The sequence below is a fragment of the Scyliorhinus canicula genome, chromosome 19, assembly GCF_902713615.1.
Source record: "Scyliorhinus canicula chromosome 19, sScyCan1.1, whole genome shotgun sequence".
NCBI classification, from domain to species: Eukaryota; Metazoa; Chordata; class Chondrichthyes; order Carcharhiniformes; family Scyliorhinidae; genus Scyliorhinus; species Scyliorhinus canicula.
In genome coordinates, this window is record NC_052164.1 from 104,127,167 (window position 1) to 104,150,294 (window position 23,128).

At 45.8% G+C, this 23,128-nt stretch overlaps 1 protein-coding gene and 1 long non-coding RNA gene across 2 annotated transcripts in view; one reads left to right on the plus strand and one right to left on the minus strand.

Moving 5' to 3' along the window:
* Nucleotides 1-3,379: 3,379 nt before the first annotated feature.
* Nucleotides 3,380-15,488, minus strand: LOC119953956. Its single transcript, XR_005458149.1, has 3 exons — nucleotides 15,265-15,488; nucleotides 10,198-10,240; nucleotides 3,380-4,006 (listed from the first exon to the last, which is right to left on the minus strand). It is a non-coding gene; the product is annotated as an uncharacterized LOC119953956 (long non-coding RNA).
* cbl (Cbl proto-oncogene, E3 ubiquitin protein ligase) overlaps nucleotides 15,306-23,128 on the plus strand; it is a 163,429-nt gene continuing 155,606 nt past the window's right edge. The window contains exon 1 of the mRNA XM_038778675.1: nucleotides 15,306-15,574. Within this exon, the coding sequence (XP_038634603.1) occupies nucleotides 15,447-15,574 (128 nt within the window). The 5' untranslated portion in view covers nucleotides 15,306-15,446. The remainder of the gene's footprint in view (nucleotides 15,575-23,128) is intronic.

A 23,128-nucleotide genomic window follows, 5' to 3' on the forward strand; every position in this document is an offset into this window, starting at 1 on the left:
GAGGGGGGGGCGGGTGTAGGGGGGGGCGAAGAGGGGGGGGCGGGTGTAGGGGGGGGTGGGTGTTGGGGGGGGGGAGAAGAGGGGGGGCGGGTGTTGGGGGGGAGAAGAGGGGGGGCGGGTGTTGGGGGGAGAAGGGGCGGGTGTTGGGGGGGAGAAGAGGGGGGGCGGGGGTTGGGGGGAGGAGGGGGGGGGGGGGGGGGGGAGAAGGGGGGGCGGGGGGTTGGGGGGGAGAGAAGAGGGGGGGCGGGTGTTGGGGGGGAGAGAAGAGGGGGGGCGGGTGTTGGGGGGGGGGGGAGAGAAGAGGGGGGGGCGGGTGTTGGGGGGGGGGGAGAGAAGAGGGGGGGGCGGGTGTTGGGGGGGAGAAGAGGGGGGGGCGGGTGTAGGGGGGAGAAGAGGGGGGGCGGGTGTAGGGGGGGCGGGTGTTGGGGGGGAGAGGAGGGGGGGCGGGTGTGGGGGGGAGAGGGGGGGGCGGGTGTGGAGGGGGGAGAGGAGGGGGGCGGGTGTTGAGGGGGGAGAGGAGGGGGGCGGGTGTTGAGGGGGGGAGAGGAGGGGGGCGGGTGTTGAGGGGGGGGAGAGGAGGGGGGCGGGTGTTGAGGGGGGGAGAGGAGGGGGGCGGGTGTTGAGGGGGGGAGAGGAGGGGGGCGGGTGTTGAGGGGGGGGAGAGGAGGGGGGCGGGTGTTGGGGGGGGGAGAGGAGGGGGGCGGGTGTTGGGGGGGGGAGAGGAGGGGGGCGGGTGTTGGGGGGGGGGGGAGAGGAGGAGGGGGCGGGTGTTGGGGGGGGGAGAGGAGGAGGGGGCGGGGGTGGGGGAGACCCCCCCCTGGGGGTGTGGGGGAGACCCCCCCCTGGGGGTGTGGGGGGAGACCCCCCCCTGGGGGTGTGGGGGAGACCCCCCCCTGGGGGTGTGGGGGAGACCCCCCCCCTGGGGGTGTGGGGGAGACCCCCCCGTGGGGGTGGGGGAGACCCCCCTGGGGGTGTGGGGGAGAGAGGGTGGACCTGCGGGTGTTGGGGGACGGGGGAGGAGGGGGGGGGAGGGGGCGAGCCGGAGGGTGTGGGGAGGGGGGCGAGCCGGATGGTGTGGGGGGACAGGGGGCGAGCTGGACGCTGTGGGGAGAGCAGGAGGGTGTGGGGGAGAGGGGGAGCGGGAGCGAGCCGGAAGGTGTGGGGGGAGAGGGGGCGAGCTGGACGCTGTGGGGGAGAGCAGGAGGGTGTGGGGGAGAGGGGGAGAGGGGGGCGAGCCGGAGGGTGTGGGGGGAGAGGGGGCGAGCTGGAGGGTGTTGGGAGGGAGAGGGGGCGAGCCGGAGGGTGTGGGGGGAGAGGGGGCGAGCCGGAGGGTGTGGGGGGGGGGGAGAGAGGGGTCTAGTTGGAGGATGTGGGGGGAGGGGGGGCGAGCCGGAGGGTGTGGGGAGGGGGCGAGCCGGAAGGTGTGGGGGCAGAGGGGGCGAGCCGGAGGGTGTGGGGGGAGAGGGGGCGAGTCGGAGGGTGTGGGGGGAGAGGGGTCTAGTTGGAGGATGTGGGGGGAGAGGGGGCAAGCCGGAGGGAAAAAAAAGAAATTGACACTGCCGCTGCTCTCTCCCTCCAATCAGAAACATTAAAACTTAAAAGTTGGATTGGAGGGAGAGAGCAGCGGGCAGTGTCAATTTCAGCGGCCGGCTGATTTCAGTGAGAGCAGCTTCCTTCTCCGGATCAAAGTGAGCCGGCCGCTGAAATTTTAATTGGATCCACGATGGGGGTTTTAAATTTATTTAAAAATCTATGCTAGCGCTTCCCATTGTGAGTCTACGGGGGTCTGACCTCTCCCCCCGCCCCCCCGTAGACTCACAATGGGAAGCGCATGCATAGATTTTTAAATAAATTTAAAACCCCCATCATGGATATCCGCAGCTCGGATACAACGCGGGTGGCTGTCTTGGACCCCAACACCCGCGTTATAAAGGGGGACTACTGTATAAGGTAATGCAGGAGGGGGAGGAGTCGTCAGTGGAGGAGCTGAAGGCTAAATGGGAGGAGGAACTTGGGGAGCAGATAGAGGACGGGACTTGGGCGGATGCCTTGGAGAGAGTCAACTCTTCCTCCTCATGTGCGAGGCTTAGTCTCATCCAATTTAAGGTGCTGCACCGGGCCCACATGTCCGGGACTAGGATGAGTAGGTTCTTTGGGGGTGAGGACAGATGCACCAGATGTTCGGGGAGTCCAGCGAACCACGCCCATATGTTCTGGGCATGCCCAGCACTGGAACAATTCTGGAAGGGGGGTGGCGGGGACGGTGTCGAGGGTGGTTGGATCCAGGGTCAAACCAGGGTGGGGACTCGCGATATTTGGAGTTGCGGTAGAGCCGGGAGTGCAGGAGGCGAAAGAGGCCGGTGTCCTGGCCTTTGCGTCCCTAGTAGCCCGACAAAGGATTCTGCTACAGTGGAAGGATGCAAGGCCCCCCAAGCGTGGAGACCTGGATCAGTGACATGGCGGGATTTATAAAATTGGAAAGGGTCAAATTTGCCCTGAGAGGATCAATACAAGGGTTCTATAAACGATGGCAGCCTTTTCTGGACTTCCTGGCTCAAAGATAGGTTACTTGGTCAATAGCAGCAGCAACCCGGGGGGGTTGTAACTTTATATTATGTTAATTTGCGTTGTTGTTAAAATGCTGTGTTGTTCATGGAGGTGGGGCGAATGTTTATGATTGTTAATATTATTGTTATTTTTGGTATTTTACTATGGTGCATTGTTGTTGTATAAATTCAAAATTTTTCAATAAAAATTATTTAAAAAAAAAAAGAACCTGAGGCTGTAATTAACTGGAACATTCTGTAACCAAAGGAAATAGCTGTTCAGGTGAGCTAGTTAATATTTTCTATTAGCAATAAAACATTTTATAATTTGGTACACTGCCCCCGGTGAGTGTCAATAGGTTGGACTTCTGAAGATTAAACCAAAAACTGGATTAATTAATGCAAAAATAAAATCTTTTCAGATCCTGTGAAATGCCTTGCGTTGTTGTACCATGTTAATGATGCTGCATAAGTGCAAGTTGTTGGAGACTGTTTCTCCAACCATTGATGCTGGTGGACCGCTGTAACCTAAAATATAAACTCCACGGTTTGACATCCTTTATACAATGGAATAAAGTTGTATTTTAGTGGGTGATGATTTGGGGTGGATTAACCATATCTACGTGATCTACCAATCTGTTTTAGCCAAAAGCTTTCACTTAGATTTTTGAGAGAAAGGGCATTCTTCGAATTTACATTAATTCTTAGAACCCTGGGATCCCAAAGAGGTTTAACGTTGTGGAGCTTAAAAATCCTAGGATTTGGGGTTTGCAGAAATCCTGCAGAGTGAGGTTCACTAAACAATTAAAACACTTTAGACTTTGTTGAGCACCTGTGCTTAACAAAGTATTATTTTAGTGTCATTTCCCCTTCCTCCCACTTGCCCACTGCAATTAGTACAACGTATCAAGTGGCAGATTGAATCAATGGTGAATTGGAAAGACAACGAGAGATTTAGAAGATTTTTGGTGACTTTGGTTAGTCATTTTAGAGAGAGTGTTGTACGTGTAAAATTAAAGAGATAGAAGAAGTAAAAGTATCTTTAGTGCAGGCAGAAAGGAAAATTAGTTATGGCTGTAACTGCATCAACTGAAGCATGCAAATCAGTAGGATTATGTAGTTTTTTTGATGGAGAGAATACATAGCATGCCTTCTGCAAGCTTTGCAAAGAGAAAATCCCAATAATGGATCTCAGTTTTACCAAAGATTTGAACATGCATCTACTGGCAGAGAACAGAATTTATTTAAGCAAAAGAAGCATTTCATCACCAACACAAAGTTTGGGGTCAACTCTGGCTACACCTAGCACAGAGCTGAAGCATGTTACTGATTTCTTTGGCAGTGGTGGAAGTAGTTCGAAACATTGCTTAAGCATTGCAACTAAATATGGTTTGTTATGCAGGGTGTTCTGTTCTTCATCTGATGACTTTACAAGTAAAGGGGAATTATTTTACCAAAACCTGTGTGGAAAAAAAAATGGAGGATTATTAGGGCTAGATATTCAAATCTCTTTTACAAAACATGATATTCTGACCCAAACAGAGAAAAGTGAAAGTCTTTGGTCTGATTTCAATAATAATCTTTATTATTGTCACAAGTAGGCTTACATTGACACTGCAATGAAGTTACTGTGAAAATTGCCAAACTCTGGTGCCTGTTTGGGTACACAGAGGGAGAATTCAGAACGCCCAATTCACCTAACAAGCAGGTCAGTCCCCAATATGCTTCTGCCTCTCGTGTTGTTGTCGGAGACAGGGTCAGGTTTAACAGCAGGAAATCAGTTAGGGTAATATAGGGACTGATAGCAGAGCTCCTACAGGCAGACACCTTCTGCATGATCTACCCAGATGATGGTAGATGGATGGTCTACCTGGAAAGGATAGTGTCCATTAGAGGACAAGAAGACGTCCATAAAGTAATAAGACAAGCTGATACCCAAAACTTCCAAGAAATATTTTCAGTTCTTTCAGAATGGGAAAATGTCCTCTATGCCAAGAATGCCCGAGATGAGAACAGATTAATGGATCAATTTAAGAAAGGATTCAAGGAATTCTCCCTCTGCATCAAGTCGTGTCCCATCCTACCCCGCTCCAAAGAGAAAAGCCCTAGCTCCCTCAACCTTATTTATGCTTCTGATTTCCGAATAGGCGGTTCAGGCCATCTTTTCAGGGTCCATAATAAGGGAAGATAACAACAGAATTCCAAGAGGAGTTTTGCTTTGCAATTTGTCCTCGTGTTAAGTGTGATTCTGGGCAGTGTTATGGGCAGTTTTCTTTTAGCAAGATATGGACTGTGGATATTTTGTTCAGGAAATTGATTTCTGTTTCGAAGGTACAGTAATCTAAGGTTAATGCATTCAATAATGTTACAGTTTCCTGTTATAAGGCAAGCTATTCCTAAGGTTTTCTAATGCTAATTAGAATTAAAATTTTAGATTATACAAGAGTAATGAGCATGATCTTTCTCCATAGGCTGAGTATCCTCCAAGTATATGGAAACATAGCCAGGTTGGTCAATCTGGAAAGATAAGGCAGATCTAGTCAGTTAGAGTTACATTCGGAGACTGTTTCCTCAGGTAGATGTGGCTGTTACAGGGGGGCATAACTATAGGATTCAGGGTGGGAGATGTGGGGGAGATGTCTGAGGTGGGTTCTTTGCTCAGAGTGGTTGAGATGTGGAATGGGCTGCCTGCTGTGATGGTGGAGTCGGACACTTTAGGAACTTTTGGGCGGTTGTTAGATAGGCACATGGAACACACCAGAATGACAGGGAGTGGGATAGCTTGATCTTGGTTTCGGACAATGCTCGGCACAACATCGAGGGCCGAAGGGCCTGTTCTGTGCTGTACTGTTCTATGATTCAGCAAAAAGTCCCTGCTGCCGCAAGGATCTTTCTGATATCATATGGGCTCCCTGCTGTGGCTGAATAGTGCAGCTGGCCAGGAAGCCGTTGGTGCCTCTAAATCGCCCCAAAGCCGCATCCACAGGCAGTTTGTAGAAAGATTTTCCCTCCACGTTTCAATTTTCAGAAGTCTCCGACTCCATCTTGAACCATCCTCACGGCCCCTTGCATTCTTCAGTGGAGCCCACCTTTCTTGGTAGGCCTGTCTGCCTATGTTTTGGGCCGTTTAATTCAGTAATTTTCGAACTCAGTCGTGACCAATAGGTGGGTCGTGGGCAGGTGTTGGGACGGTCTTGGAGCAATCAGTTGCAGCATTCCCGATTGTGGGAAGAAATGGCCAACGGCAGTGACTGGCTTTTAAAATGCTGGCTGTAAAGAATGTGACCGCGGCCGGCTGTCAAGAATGCTTGCCGTCCCACATATGTGTGCTCCCTCAGCCGGTTGTAGCAGAGCGCAGGCCTGAGCCCAGTGGGGCAGAACGCCGCCCACCAGAAGCGGCGCAGAGAGCAGGTCACACCTGGTACACTGACGTCATGTACTCTGGGCACAAAATTACTGAGGAGAGCTTCCTCGTTTTGTCGCTGATGCAAGCAACAGGAGTGTGTGAAGAACTGTGGACCTAGGAAGCGAGGGACAGAGACCCAAACAGGCCAGGATCTCTCAATCAGTTGGAGAGGGCTTCGCAGGAAAGTCCACGGCTGGACAAAGCAGTGCTGGTGTGAGCTCCAGGACCTCTGGTGAACAATCCATTCAAAACATTACAGAAAGGCAAGTGTCCCAACACTGATCCATGGGAAATCCACTACAAACCTTCCTCCAGACCAAAAAACAACCACTACTGTTTCCTGCCGCTCAGCCAATTTTGTATCCATGTTTATACTGTCCGTTTTACATAGAATTTACAGTGCAGAAGGAGGCCATTCGACCCATCGAGTCTGCACTGGCTCCTGGAAAGAGCACCCTACCCAAGGTTAACACCTCCACCCTATCCCCATAACCCAGTAACCCCACCTAACACGAAGGGCAATTTTGGACACTAAGGGCAATTTATCATGGCCAATCCACCTAACCTGCACATCTTTGGACTGTGGGAGGAAACCGGAGCACCCGGAGGAAACCCACACACACACTGGGAGGATGTGCAGACTCCGCACAGACAGTGACCCAAGCTGGAATCGAACCTGGGACCCTGGAGCTGTGAAGCGATTGTGCCATCCACAATGCTACCGTGCTTTGATGAGCTATAACTTTGCTCAGATGTTTGATATGCAGCACTGTATCAAACACCTTTTTGGATGTCCATGTGCACCACATCAACAGCATTGCCCTCATCAAACCTCTGTGACCCCTTAAAAAAAAACTGGTTAGGTAAACACAATTTTCCCTTAAGAAATCCATGCCGACTTTCCTTATTTGTCCATGAGATTATTAACTTTGTGCTGAATTGGGGTGGCGTGGTGGCACAGTGGTTAGCACTGCTTCCTACGGCGCTGAGGACCCGGGTTCGATCCTGGTCCCGGGTCACTGTCCGTGTGAAGTTTGCACATTCTCCCTGTGTCTGCGTGGGTTTCACCCCCACAACCCAAAGATGTGCAGGTTAGGTGGATTGGCCACGCTAAATTGCCCCTTTCAAAAAAAATAATAATTGGTCCTCTAAATTTATTTTAAAAAACTTTGTCCTGAGTTATTTTTTCTAGAGGTCGAACCAGCAATGAAGTTAAACTGAATGGCCTGTAGTTGCTGGACCTATCCTTGCACCCTATTTTTGAACAAGGGTGTAACATGCAATTCTCCAGTCCTCTGGCACCAGCCCCGATCTAAGGAAGACTGGAAAATTGACTACTGCTACGGCAATTCAGACTCTCTGTATCCTTGGTGCATCTCACCCGACCCTGGTGGTTTTTGTGTAGATTTGGAGTCTGATTGACATCAGGAGTCATACTTTATTAATTCAGTGTTACATTGTATAATTTAATAATTGCATTATTTCATCTTTCACACTTGTTGTATTTGGGAAATACTCTGATCCTGTGCATGCAGTATGGGTTGGATGTACAGAGCTAGTCTGCACCCTTTTATGCTAATCTGTAGGGGGCTATGTGAAATGCTCAAATCAGCCTGAATGACCTCTTGGGCATATTTGATAATCTGAAATAGTAGAACTTTGTCCTCCTTTGGAGGCTGATGGTTTAGAGGCATATTTATTTGAAAGGGCTGGGGAAAAGAATAGTTTAACATTTGGAAATATTTTCCTTCCATGTTATGTAGAAATTGCAACATGAAAATATACTGTTCAACCAATCTACACTTCGTTGGCTGTTGTCTTCTGCATTCATAATTGCCTTGATCCCATATACCCGTTATAGTTCCTTATCCCTTTACTCTTACTCTCCTTTACTTAAATAACCTATCTAAGTTGTTTTTAAATGTTGGCATGTTCCTGTGAAATGGCCTCCGCTTCAATCATTTAAACTCTTTATGGGAAAATATCATCAGTACCTCTTTCTCCTCATTTAAACTTGCAAGCTCACTTCCCTTGTACTAACTAGGGAAGTTTAAAAAGTAGAAGTGTAACTTGTCTCAAGTTCTTGATATCAGTGGCTTGTCCTCCTAGCCACTTCCCCAATGGTGGAATTGGGACGTAATGTTTCTTTATAATTTGCTTCCTTTCAAACCAAAGAAGTTCAGTTCATTCTTTGGTGTTTTTTCTTTCTTCTCCAACACACCAGTTTTAATTCTTATCTAAAGGTTGTGTTGTATGCTAGGTTGTGATGTATGCTGGGGAGCGTCAATAGTGCTGTTACCTTACTCTGGGACTGTTCTCCCTGTGAGTTGAGGCAATGTATCAGCAAGCCAATCAATTCAGGTTGTGAAATAAGAAGTAGGAGAGAATTAAGCCATTGGGTCCATTGCGACTGATCCGCCATTCAATAAGATCATGGCTAATCTGATTGTGGCCTTAACTCCCCTTTCCTGCCTGTGTGTCATAAACCTCAACTCCCTTGACGATCATAAATATGTCTAACTCAATCTTGAATAAATTCAATGACCCAGCATCCATTGCCCCCTGGAATGAGGGAATTTCAAAGATTAATGACCCTCTGAGAGAGGACACTCCCCCATGTCACTGTCTTAAATGGGAGACTCCTTATTTTTAAACTGTGCCCCTAGTTCTGATTTTCCCACAGGGAATCATCTCGGCATTTACCCTGTCATACCTCCTTCAGAATCTAATATGTTTCAGTAAGATCTCTCGTTCTTCTAAACTCCAATGAGTATTGAGCCAATCTGCTCAGCAGTTCCTCATGAGACAACCCTTCATCCTGGGAATCAGCCGAGTGAACATCTCTGAAATGCTTCCAGTGCAAGTGTCTCTTTTCGGCAAGGAAACCAGAACTGTACACGGTACTCCAGTTGAAGGGGTCTTCATTGTTAAGTCATCATTAACCTCACTTATTAACCATTAACAAACAGACTTTCAGCACCCCTTATGAAATTGTGGCAAATTGCTACTCTGGGAGGTTTCCTTCTTCCCCTGCCACCACTGTTCCCACCCCCACAAAACTATAATCTGGGAACACTAAGACCAATCTCGGCATCCTTATTACCCTAGTTGTGATCTGTTTGTTCACCATAAGCTTGGGACATAGGACTTCACAGCAGACATAGGCTATTTGACCCTTCAAACCTGCTCTGCCATTTGATAAGACGATGGCTGATTTGATTGTGGTTATAACTCTGACCCCTGTAACCCTGGACTCCCTGATCTATTTAACTCGCCCTTGAAGAAATTCAAGACATAGCCTCCACTGCTTTCTGGAGAAGATAATTCCATATACTAACAACCCTCTGAGAAAATAAAAATGACCTCATCTCAGTCCTAAAAAAGGAGAACCACTGATTTTTCAACAGTGTCCTCTAGTTTTAGTCTTCCTCGAGAGGAACCATTCTCCAAGTATCCATCCCATCAAGTTCCCTCAGGAGGTCTTGTGTTTCAATAAGATTACCCCTCATTCTTCTAAACCCCAATGGGTATAAACCCAACCTGTTTAACCTTTCCTCATAAGACAACCCCTTCATCCGAGGAATGAGTCCTGTGAATGTTCTCTGAACTGCTAACACAATTATATCATTTTCAAATAAGGAGACCTAAGCTGTAGACTGTACTCCAGATGTGGTCTCACTAAGGCCCTGTACAGCTGCAGTAAAATTTCCCGGCATTTATAATACATTCCCCTTGCAAATAAAGGCCAACATTCCATTTGAGATTGAACTCAGGATCTTCTAGGGTTATATGGCTCAGTATCAGAAGTTAATTCAATCCAGCCAGCATGGATTTGTAAATAAAAACAGAAAATGCTGGAAATACTCAGCAAGTCACTGTGAAACAGTTATTGTCAGGTCTAAAACCTTTCATCAGAAGTGGATTTAAAAATGTCAAGTAGTGTCTGACAAACTGAGTTCCTTGAAGAAATGAATGGATAGTCTGATGCTGGATCGGTCGGCATGGACGTTCACAGAACTGTCAGTTCCCATTGTAGTTGTGGGAGGAACTTCTGCAGCTGGTTCTTCCTCTGGACATGCTGGATATTGAGTGTTTTATGTTTATACGGTCCTCGAAGCATGATCCAGATTGCAGTGCTTCCCTCCACACTAGCCAGGGAGCTGCCGAGTTTTCCAAGAGAGGTAGTCTGAAATGCAGAAGTTCGTGAGACTTTTTTAAGGGTGATCATATATCATTTGTGCTTACCGTCTTGATGCCATTTGCCCTCAGTCAGTTCACCATGGAAGACCTTTTTAAAAAAATAAAATAAATTGAGTACTCAATTATTTATTTTTCCCAGTTAAGGGGGCAACTAGCGTGGCCAATCTACCTAACCTGCACATCTTTTGAGTTGTGGGGCTGAAACACTCAGACATGGGGAGAATGTGCAAACTCCACCCACAGTGACCCGTGGCTGGGATCAAACCCGGGTCCTCAGTGCTGTAGGCAGCAGTGCCAACCCCGCAAAGAAGACCTGATTCTGTAGTCATCCATGGGGAAGACGCAGCCTGCGTTTCTTTTTCCTGGAGGCTGCTGGTCTCCATGTGATTAAGTCCAGCACGATAAAGTAACTTGTTTCTGATTTTTGACTTGCCATCAAGTTCTCATGATGGAGCTTAGGTGCCTTTTGATGGAAACGTTGAAGAGCTGTGAAGGTTGCCTAAAGCAGACCAAGGATTCTTTACCATAAAACGTGGTAAACAAATTCAATCAGGCTATAGTCCATAAATTGCACAGAAACATAGAAACTAGGACCAGCAGTAGACTCTTCGGCCCTTAGATCTGGTCCACCATTCAATATGATCATGGCTAATCCTCGATGTCGATGCGTATTTCCCTTTCTTCCCATTATCCTTGAGGCCATTAAAATCCAAATAATTATCTATCGCTTTCTTTAATGCATTCAGTGACTTGGCCTCCACAACCTTCTATGGCAGAGAATTCCATAGGTTCACTACCCTTTGAGTGAAGAAATGTTTCCTCATCGACCATGATGTACATGGTCTACCACTTCTCCTGAGGTTGTGTCCCAGTTCTAAATTTCCCAACCAACAAAATCATCCCCCTGCATCTAATCTGTCCAGCCCTGTAAGAATTTTAAAAAATAATTTTTTTTTCCAATTAAGGGGCAACTTAGCTTAGCCAATCCACCTACACTGCACATCTTTGTTGTTGTGGGGGAAACTCACAAAGACACTGGGGGAATGTGCAAACTCCACACGAACAGCGACCCGCGGCTGGGATCGAACCCAGGCCCTCATCGCCGTGATGCAGCAGTGCCAATCACCGTGCCACCTTCTGTAAAAATTGTACACATTTTCAACCAGATCTCCTCTCCTTCTAAACACTAGTGAATACAGACCCAACCAAACCAATCCCGCCTTGTGGGACAGCCTAGCCAAGCCTGGTAACAGCCTAGTGAACCTTGTTGCATTCCCTCTATGGCAAGTAGCCAAGCGGATGGTGGGAGAAAGAGCAAGACTGAGATCAGAGTGCTAGCTTGGAGTTTGAAACCCCTGAGCTGATGTCAGGATTCAAAAGTGTCACAGGGCAAGTGGAAGTAGCCGATTGGGTGAATACGGTTGGATAAATATTTAGTACTTTTATTGCTTATCATTTGTAAGGTCTATATTTTGGGGTCTATAGTTTTTAAAGGGTATATTCTGTAGTAATCAGGACCAAGAAGATGGGCCCGAGACATTTGATATTATTTTAAGTATCTTCCAAAAGGTTTAATTTAAAGGAGAAACTCGTGGCAGAAGAGTTCAAAGCTGTGGTTGCTCCTCCTGCTCTATGTTGGAAGCCAGTATGTGTGCAGGAAATGTCTCCAACTTCTAGAAGCCCGGGTTTCAGAACCGGAGCAGTGGCTGGAGACACTGTGGACACTGACATAAAGCGGAAGGTATCGTGGATAGCATGTATAGAGAGGCGGTCACACTACAGGTTGAGACTCCACGGGCAGGAAGGAAATGGGTGACCACCAGCCCGAGCAAGAGGACTAAGCAGGCAGTGCTTAGTCCTGGACTGTTATATGCATTTTTGTCTCCTTATCTGAGGATGGATTCTCTTGCTAGAGAGGGAGTGCAACAAAGGTTTACCAGACTGACTCCTGGGATGGTGGGATTGACTCGTGAGACTAGATTGAGTCAGTTAGGATTATATTCGTAAGGAGTTTAGAAGAATGAGGCTGGGTGGCGGATAGAAACCTATAAAATTCCAACATAACTAGAGAGGGTAGATGCAGGAAGGATGTTTCAGGGAAGGGGAGTCCAGAACCAGGGGCCATAGTCTGTGGATACAGGGTAAGCCATTTCGGACTTAGGACTGAGACAAGGAGAAATTTCTTCACCCAGAGAGTGAAGAGCCTGTGGCATTTTCTACCAGCGAAAGCAATTGAGGCCTAAAAATCGTATGTTTTCAGGAAGGAGTTTGATTTGGGCTTGGGGCTAAAGGGATTAAAGGATATGGGCAGGAAAGGGGGACAGATTGGATGATCAGCCTTAATCATAATGTATGGCAGAGCAGGTTCGAAATGCCGAATAGCCTAATCCTGCTCCCATTTTCTATGTTTCCATTCTTTCTTAGATCAGGAGACAAGTTGGAGAAAGAAGTACTAATGCTCATCCTATACAGATTATAGGTTAGGCCATAGTCAAATTATTGTGTCCAGTTTTGGGTACCCTAGTTTAGGAGGAAAGTAATAAATAATAGGTGCAGGAGTAAGCCTTAAAGTCATTTGAGCTTACTTTGCCATTAAGTAGGATTGTGGCTGATTTCCCTCAATTCTGCCTTCACCCATTATCCCGATATTTAAAAATCTGTTGACCTGTTTATTACATACAACTGAGACCCACTGCCCCCTGGGGTAGATAATTTCAAAGATGCACAACATTTTGAGACAGGAAATGTTTCTTCATCTCTCCTAATTGACTGACCCCTAGCTTTAGACTCATCAGGGAATTTAAAAAAAATGATGAGTGGGTTGTGTCTTTTATTGGTTATTTCAGTATTTATTGGTCATCCCTCCCTAGTTGCCGTTGAGAAGGTGGTGGTGAGCTGAACTGCTACAGTTCATGTATTGTAGGAATACACATGGAAAGAAGTTCCAGAATTTTAACCCAATGACAGTGAAGCTCTGGTGGTATATTTCCAAGTCAGAATGATGTGTGACTTGGTGGGAACTTGCAGGTGGTGTTCCCATGCATCTGCTGCTCATGTTCTTCTAGGTGGCAGAAGTTGCGAGCTTTGACAGTTGCGGTTGAAGGAGCCTTGATGAGTTGCTGCTGTGCATCGTTTAGATGGTGTACATTGTTGTCATTGTGTGTCGATGTTAGAGGGAATGAATGTTTCAGGTGGTGGGTAGCAATTGGGATCGTCCTGGATGGTGCCGACCTTGTGTTGTTGGAGCTGCACTTATGCAAGCAAGTGGTGAGTAGTCCATGACGCTCCTGACTTGTGACTTGTAGATGACAGGTTTTGGGGAGTCAGGAAGTGAGTTACTCGCTGCAGAATTCCCAGTCTCTGAGCTGCTGTTGTAGCCACAATACTTGTATGGCTTGTCCGGTTCAGTTTCTGGTCAATGTAACCCCAAGGATGTTGATGGTGGACATTTACTGCTACTGAATGGAGCATCATCTACTACGTCAATTTTGTATATTTCAATGAGATCATTGCTCACAAGGATATAGGCCTAGTTTGCGGAATCTTTCCTTACAGCACAACTCTTCATCCCAGGAACAAGCTCATAATCAAAGCTCCAAAACCTAGGACTTGGCTTCTCACTCTGCAATTGCATCCTTGACTTTCTGCCCCATAGACCACAATCAGTGAGGATAAACAACAACACCTCATTCATAATAGTCCTCAATAGCGGGGCCCTGAAAGGCTGCATACTTGGCCCCCTTTGGCTTCAACTCCATCTACAAGTTTGCTGATGATCTGACCATAGTGGGCTGGATCTCTAATAACGATGAGTCAGAATACAGGAGGGAGATGGAGAACCTAGTGGAGTGACGTAACAACAACAATCTCTCCCTAAATGTCAGCAAAACTAAAGAGCTGGTCATTGACTTCAGGAAGCAAAATATCGTACACACCCCGTCTGCATCAACAGGGCCGAGGTGGAGATGGTTGACAACTTCAAATTCCTAGGTGTGCACATCCCCAACGATCTGTCCTGGTCCACCTACATTGAAGCTACGATCAAGAGAGCACAACAGCGCCTATACTTCCTCAGGAAACTAAGCATGTCCATATTGACCCTCACCAATTTTTACAGATGCACCATAGAAAGCATCCTATCTGGCTGCATCACAGCCTGGTACGGCAACTGCTTGGCCAAAGACCATAAACTACAGAGTCGTGAACACCGCCCAATCCATCTCACAAACCCGCCTCTCATCCATTGACTCTGTCTACACCTCCCGCTGCCTTGGAAAGCGGGCAGCATAATCAAAGACTCCCCCACCCTGCTTACTCACTCTTCCAACTCCATCGGGCAGGAGATACGAAAGTCTGGGAATAAGCACTAACAGATTCAAAACAGCTTCTTGCCTGCTGTTACCAGACTCCTAAACTACCCTCTTATGGACTGATCTGATCTCTTCACACATCTTCTGTACTGAGCAGTACTACACTCCTGTATGTTTTGCCCGATTAGTGTCTGTGTATTTAAATTGTATATTTTCTTTTCATGTATGAAATGATCCAGCTGTATGCAGAACAAAACGTTTCACTGTACCTTGGTACATGTGACATTAAATCCAGCCTAGTGAATCTTGCATTCCATTGCATGCAAGTTTATCCTTTCTTGTATAAGGAGACCAAAGCTGTATTCAATACTCCAGATCACTAGATATTGTTGGAGAAACTGGGCTCCGATCTAGTGAAAGGAGGAGATTAAAAGGGGCTTGTTAAATCTGGTGGGGGTCTTGATGAGATGAATAGGGAAAACTTTCTACCAATCAACAAGTCGGTATAAGTTGCGGGTATAAGTTTAAAAATTAAAGGGAGATGTTGGCAGAAATTGTTTTGCAGAGGATAATTGGAATATTGAAAACCGAAGCCATAATAGCTTTTTGGGACATTGAATAAATATTTGGAAAAAAATACAAGGCTAGAAGAATTAGCTAAATGGTAACTTTATCATGAAACTGATCATGCCTTAATTGGCTGAGGCTATCTTCCTCCTGTTCTAACATTCTTCCATAATAGAGCAAGGCTTACTTTAAAAAAAAATCAATTGTCAGTTGACCAGAACATAGACTATTTTACCTTTTGTGTGTCCTATCTCCTTTATTTACACATTCCTTGGTCCATTTGTTTTCTCTTTATAGGTGGTGAGACTGTGCCAGAATCCCAAGGTGGGGCTGAAGAACAGCCCTCCCTACATTTTGGATTTGTTGCCTGACACTTATCAGCATTTGCGTCTCATTCTGACTCGATACGAGAGCAAGATGGAGGTCCTTGGCGAGAACGAATATTTCAGAGTCTTCATGGAGAACTTGCTTAAGAAAACAAAACAGACCATTAGCCTTTTCAAGGAAGGGAAAGAGAAAATGTATGAGGAAACGTCACAGCCACGGTAGGAGTTGATTGTTTTTGTTCCCATTGTAATCCCTAATGCTGGTGAGTCGGTGGTTTTATTAAACAAAATGGTTGTGAACCTGCGTTTAAGTTGTTAAAAATCGCAACACTTGGCTTGAATGTCAAGCACTTTAGTATATAAAATTTCTAATCTAGAGCTATAGTATTTGCACTACATAGTTTTGTCAAATGCAAAGGTGCCAAATTGAAAGGCAGCAAGTATGAAAATGTTAAATTATTGAACTTTCTCCATTGTAATAAACATGGTGTCATCTGATGAGAGCTGTTAACAATTTAGGAATATGCAGTGGATGCAAGATGTGAGTTGGCATGTTTGGCTACTTAGGGATACAGGATGAAAACCAAAAATTTGAAAAATAGTTGCTTTGTTGGAAAATGAGATCTAGAATTGAGCTGAAACTTCACATGGGACCTTGGGTATCCTGTGGAGTGCTGGCAGCTGATTATTTTGTTACGTTTTCTGATTATTCTGAACATAGAACATAGAAAAATACAGCACAGAACAGGCCCTTTGGCCCACGATGTTGTGCCGAACTTTTGTCCTAGATTAAGAACACATTAATCTACACCCCATCATTCTACCGTATCCAATAGCCGCTTGAAGGTAAACTAACTTTTTTTGGTCATTGCACATAGGTCTCTAGCTGTCAAACACCTTTTTTACCATATGCAAATTATTTATTTTGCACGAGGGAATCTGCCATCTTAAAGCTGGCCAACATCTTTTAAAAAAAAACTGACAGCTCAAAAAAAAGCCTGACAGCTCTCAAAAATCTGATGGTTGAAGAATGACCCTGATGTGTGAAAGCAAGTCTCTACATAGACTTGTAACTCTGTGTGGTTGCTGTATTTTCCTCCAAATCTCTCCCTTCCATTTCTTGCTGATACTGTTGTCCCTCTCTCATACCCCACTCCCGTTTTAAACTTCCCCACTGCATCCTTCTACCCAGCTACCGCCTTTCTTCATCCCTCCACTTAATGTTGGAAGCCTTTCTCCCACTCGACTAGTTCTGGAATTCTAATCACCTTATTTGAAAATGCTTTGTTGGCTTCTTATGTCTTCCCCCTCCCCTACATGAATATCCAACTCACTCAGTTTTGGGCCCTGTATCTAAGGAAGGATGTGCTGGCCTTGGAAATGGTCCAGAGGAGGTTCACAAGAATGATCCCTGGAATGAGGAGCTTGTCATATGAGGAACGGTTGAGGACCCTGGGTCTGTAATCGTTGGAGTTTAGAAGGATGAGGGGGAATCTTATTGAAATCTGCAGATAGAGTGGACGTGGAGAAGATGTTTCCACTTTTAGGAAAAACTAGAAGCAGAGGACACAATCTCAGGCTAAAGGGACAATCCTTTAGAATAGGGGAGGAATTTCTTCAGCCAGAGGGTGGTGAATCTGTGGAACTTTTTGCTGCAAAAGGCTGTGGAGGCCAAATCACTAAGTATCTTTAAGACAGAAATAAATAGATAGGTTCTTGATTAATAAAGGGATCAGGGGTTATGGGGAGAAGGCAGGAGAATGGGGATGAGAAAAATATCAGCCATGATTGAATGGCGGAGTAGACTCGATGGGCCGAGTAGACTAATTCTGCTCCTATGGCCTCCTCAATTCCTACCTACCTATCTCTGTTTAATTGCAATTAACACCCTATTTTCATTGCTACAATTCCTGCTACCCTCAAAATCTCCAGCCTACAGTATGTTAAGACTGCAAAAGCTGCTTTAAGTTTGGGAACAGCACTGAGCACAGGTCCAATGCAATAAGTCATACTTGGGAATTAGACTGGTGGAAGGATGCTGCAGTCTGCTGATGTTTGTTAGCAAACACTGACTGTGCACCAAAACACTGACCATCAGTGTGAAAGGCTGACGGGTTGCATGTAGTGAAAGATCAAAAACTCCAAACAAATCTCAAATTTGGACACCGCTGTCCTGGACACGGGCCCTGTCTAGTCCTGTTTGAATTTTATAAGTCTCTATGGGATCTCCCCATATTCTTTGGAAATCCAGCGAGAACAGTCCCAACCCAGTCAACCTCTCCTCATATGACAGTCCCGCCATCCCTGGAATCAGTCTGGTAAACCTCCGCTGCACTCCCTCAGAGAAGGAGACCAAAACTGCACACAATGCTCCAAGTGTGGCCTCACCAACGCCCTGTATAATTGCAGCAACACATCCCTGCTTCTATTCTCCTCTCTCGCAATGACGACCAACATACCATTAGCCTTCTTTACTGCCTGCTGCACCTGCATGCTTACCTTCAGTGACTGATGCACAAGGACACCCAGGTTCCGCTGTACGCTCCCCTCTCCCAATTTACATTCGTTCAGGTAGTAATCTGCCTTCCTGTTTTTGTGTCCAAAGTGAATAACCTCACACTTATCCAAATTATTCTGCATCTGCCATTGATTTGCCCACTCGCCCAACCTGGGGCAGCAGGGTAGCAGGGGCAGCAGGGTAGCATGGTGGTTAGCATAAATGCTTCACAGCTCCAGGGTCCCAGGTTCGATTCCCGGCTGGGTCGCTGTCTGTGTGGAGTCTGCACGTCCTCCCCCTGTGTGCGTGGGTTTCCTCCGGGTGCTCCAGTTTCCTCCCACAGTCCAAAGATGTGCGGGTTAGGTGGATTGGCCAGGCTAAATTGCCCGTAGTGTCCTAATTAAAGTAAGGTTAAGGGGGGGGTTGTTGGGTTACGGGTATAGGGTGGATACGTGGGTTTGAGTAGGGTGATCATGGCTCGGCACAACATTGAGGGCCGAAGGGCCTGTTCTGTGCTGTACTGTTCTATGTTCTATATTCTGTCCAGATCATGCTGTAAGATCCTTGCATTCTCGTCACAACGGTTGAGCCAGTCAGTTAAGTTGGGAAATCTTGCAATATTTAACGTAAGAGAAAGATAGATTCTGCTGAATTAACTAGTCAGTTTATTTTTCTTTTCAGCCTTTATCCTAATTCATGCTCCTTTGCCTCCCCCCTCCCTTTCAAACCTGATTATCTAATAATTTCTATGGCAATCATGACTAATCTTATTTTGAAAGATTAAAAAAAAGCTTTAAAAGATTGCTGTAACCTTTTAAACTTGGGTCGTCATGTCAGTTGTTGGTTATTAATATATAGTTAAGCACAATAGATTGGCATCAGTGTGATAATTGGTGTTTTCACTTCTGGTCATATATTTTCTTAGGTGCTGGTCTTTTTCTGTGTAAATATTCAGAAAGCAGTGCAACATTTGTTTTTTAACTGGTGCTCTGGTGTTAGATCTCCATATTTTGCTTGGTGTATTTGCATGACCAGATGGTAAATCCAGAAACACGTTGTGTTTTTGGATGTTTTTAATCCTGCATTTCATCTCTTGTGCAATAATTGTGCAGACACTTATTTTAGTACAGGAAAAGAATCTTTGGATGACTTCAGTTTACATGTAGAGCATGAGGAAGGAAGTTCAGTTTTGAAATAGTCTTGTCAGTGCTGTTTCTTATCTGAGACTAAAATATGATTAACACTTTATGCGTTGAAGTTCCTTTACACAGATTCTGGCAGTCATAAATTTGAGACTCTTATTTGTCAAATTGAATTTTGGAAGTGTGCACTGTTGATGAATATTGTTATAAATTAAATTAGTGATTTATGTAGCCTATTCTAACGGGGTCTATTTTACTCTTGAGGATGGAACTATTGGATGTTTTACAGCTTTCAAAATGGGCAACATCATGAACAGTTTGAGTATTTGTGAGACATTTCCATTATCGCGGGCTGTTTCTAAATTTCCACATTCCTATTCAATTATAACATTATAAAATTTGCAATATTTCTCTAGAGGGCTGATATTCTCTGAATCATGGGCAAACAGTGAATCCTTTTACTGTACCTTGAAAGCATATAAAACTTTATCTGTTACAGGTTTGAATATAGCCTTGATAAGTTTGCCTAAGAAGTGTTGAATTGGCATAATCCTTTCCTCCTCACAGCTGAAACTTTTGTTTTAACATGCAGGCTGTAAATGTTTATTTTGTGATAAGTACCCACAGTGAACTTAATCGGTGAATAACTGAGCATGGTTTGATTTCTGGCCTGTGTTCAAAATTGAGGAACAGTAAAGAATGTTCTAGTTAATGTCAGTAATGCTGGGTGAAGAAGGGGGAAGTTGGTCAAGGTTTCTCTCTCCGACCGGATCTGGTATCCTTTGTTGGAACTGTGTATGTGTGAATTTTGAGGTGATGAAATTAGATTTGGCTATGATACTTTGTCGGGGAAGTAGTTTGTCAGACCCCTCATTTTTAATGCACTTCTGGTTTGAGGTATTTGAAGATGTTTGTGGAGCCATATCCAAGCAAGTAGGAAACAGAAAGAGAATTTCTGCATTGAAGTAAGCCTTCAACCCACCGTGTCGATGTTGGCTAAAAAAGACCTATCCAACTTAATTCCACCTTCCAGCACTTAGTTTGTAGCTAGGTTATGGCAGCTCTGTAGGTTATGGCAGCTCTGTAGGTTATGGCAGCTTAAGCGCATATACAGGTGTTTAAAAAAAAAAATGCAATGAGGGTTTCTGCCACAACTACCTATTCCAATGGTTAATTCCAAATTTCCAACACCCTCTGGAGGAATAAATACACCCACAGCTCCTGGTCCGCCTTAAAAGCCACCGTAGTCAGCACTTGCAAGGAGATGCTCAGGCCCCTGACCAGTGTTGGCACGGTAGCACAGTGGTTAGCAATTTTGCTTCATAGCCCCAGGGACCCGGGTTCGATTCCTGGCTTGGGTCACTGTCTGTGCGGAGTCTGCACGTTCTCCCCATGACTGCTTGGGTCTCCTCCTGGATCTCCGGTTTCCTCCCAAATCCAGAAAGACGGGCTGTTAGGTGAATTGGACACTCTAAATTCTCCCTCAGTGTAGCCGAACAGACGCCGGAAAGGGGTGACTAGGGGCTTTTCACAGTAACTTCATTGCAGTGTTAATGTAAGCCTACTTGTGACAATAATAAAGATTATTATGAATGCAACTCCAACAACACTAGAAGCGGGACACTATCCAGGACAAAGCAGCCGCTTGATTGCCACCCCTTCCACAAACATCCATTCCCTCCACCACCGATGTACAGTAGCAGCCATGTGCACCATCTACAAGATACACTGCAGGAACTCACCAAGGCTCATTAGGCAGAACCTTCCAAACCCATGACCACTGCCATCTAGAAGAACAAGGGCAGGAGATACTTGGGATTGGGAACACCACAGCCAACCTGTTCCCCTCCTGACTTAGAAATATAACTGTTACTTCACTGTCGCTGGGTCGAAATCCTGGAGCTCCATCCTCAACAGCACAGTGGGTGTACCTATACCAGATGGACTGCAGTGGTTCAAGAAAGCAGTTCACCACCACCTTCTTGAGGGCAATTAGGAACGGGCAATGAATCTGACCTAGCCGGCAAAGCCCACATCCTGTAAAAATGAAAAATTATAAACTGGTGCCCTAGTGTTCTAGATTCCCTCGGTGTGGGGAACAATGTCATAGCTCATACCCTGTCAAGCCCCTTCACTAACTTTCAGTGAGGTAATTTTTCTAAACTCTATGGAATACAGTCCCAATATATTCAGCCCCTCATCCTAGGACCCCCTCATTCCAGGAACTAGCCTAGTGAACCTTCACTGTACTGACTCCAATGCTTCCTTCAGGAGAGGGTCCTGAAATGGAATCATTAAGCATGCCCTGTTCCTATCAGAATGTGGATTTCCTGTTTCAATTAAGTTGGCCCTTCCTGTGGATTTTGCCCTAGAGCATCTTTTTAGTTGTAAACATTAATTGTGATTATAGATTTCTTACCCAGATCTGTAAGATAAGTGATGCTTTGTATGTGTTGCTATGTGTAATCCACCAAAAGTGCAGCCAGCCGAAGTGTTTGCGTTTCATAGCACACAGTGATCTTGATAAGAAAATTAATTTTTGCAGTGGCTGTTTCTTTGTATTGTTTATGTTCCTGGGCGGTTTGTTGGTGGTGACGTCTGTCTGCTACCAAGATTGTTCTGCATTGCTGCTGCTCTCAGCTGTCTGCTTTATGACGGTCTTTCTAAGAGTACTCTCGCCTGTTTCTTCTTCTCTGGTATCTATTTCTTTTTTAATTTAGAGTAGCCAATTATTTTTCTTTTTCCAATTAAGGGGCAATTTAGCGTGGCCAATCCACCTAACCACATCTTTGGGTTGTGGGGGTGAAACCCACTCGGACATGGGGAGAATGTGCCAACTCCACATGCACAGTGACCCAGGGCTGGGATTCGAACCAAGGTCCTCAGTGTCGCAGTCACAGTGCTAACCACTGCGCCACATGCCGCCTGATCTGGTATCTATTTTAACAAAACAATTCCCTTGTGTTGCATGATCTATTTGGAATATTTCTACAGCCAAAGCAAAACAAATGATCAGAGACTCCATTAAATTTGCACGACAGAAGCAGGTCATTTGGCCCAGCTAATCTACACTGTTGTTTGTTCTTAGAATCCACACAGTGCAGATGGAGGCCATTCAACCCATCGAGTCTGCATTGACCCTCCGAAAGAGCACTCTACCTGGGCCCAACCCCACCTAACTGTTGAACACCTATGGAGCAATTGATCATGGCCGATCCACCTAACCTGCACATCGTGTGTGTGTGTGTGTGTGTGTGTGTGTGTCAGTCATGCAAAGGTAGTTTAGCATGGATTTGTACTTTCTAATCTATAGTTCATAGAAATTTGAATGCTTTTCTTTGAAAAGCTTCAAACCATTATTATCTGCAAGTTCAATTTTAAAATTTTCAAAAGATGTTTAGAGGCCTTTAGTTTTCAATTAGAACATAGAACAGAACATCACAATACAGGCCCTTCGGCCCACTATATTGTGCTGACCATTTATCCTAATCTAGGATCGATCTAACCCACTCCTTCAATTTACTGCTGTCTATGTGCCTGTCCAAGAGTCGCTTAAATGTCTGACTCCGCAACCTCTGCTGGCAGTGCGTTCCATGCACCCACCACTCTCTGTGGAAAGAACCTACCTCTGACATCTCCCCTATACCGTCCACCAATCACCTTAAAATTATGTCCGCTTATGACAGCCATTTCCGCCCTGGGGAAAAGTCTCTGGCTATCCACTCTATCCAAGCCTCTCATCACCGTATACAGCTCCAACAAGTCACCTCTCTTCCTTCTTCGCTCCAGTGAGAAAAGCCCTAGCTCCCTCAGCCTTTCTTAATAAGACATGCCCTCCAGTCCAGGCAGCATCCTGGTAAATCTCCTCTGGACCCTCTCCAAAGCTTCCACATCCTTCCTAAAATGTGGCAACCAGAACTGGACACAATATTCCAAGTGTGGTCTAACCAGGGTTTTATAAAGCTGCAGCAAAACCTTGTGGCTCTTAAACTCAATCCCCCTGTTAATAAAAGCCAACACACTATATGCCTTCTTAACACCCGTATTAACCTGGGTGGCAACTTTGAGGGATCCATGTACGTGGACCCAAAGATCCCTCTGTTCCTCCACACTTCCAAGAATCCGCCTTTAATC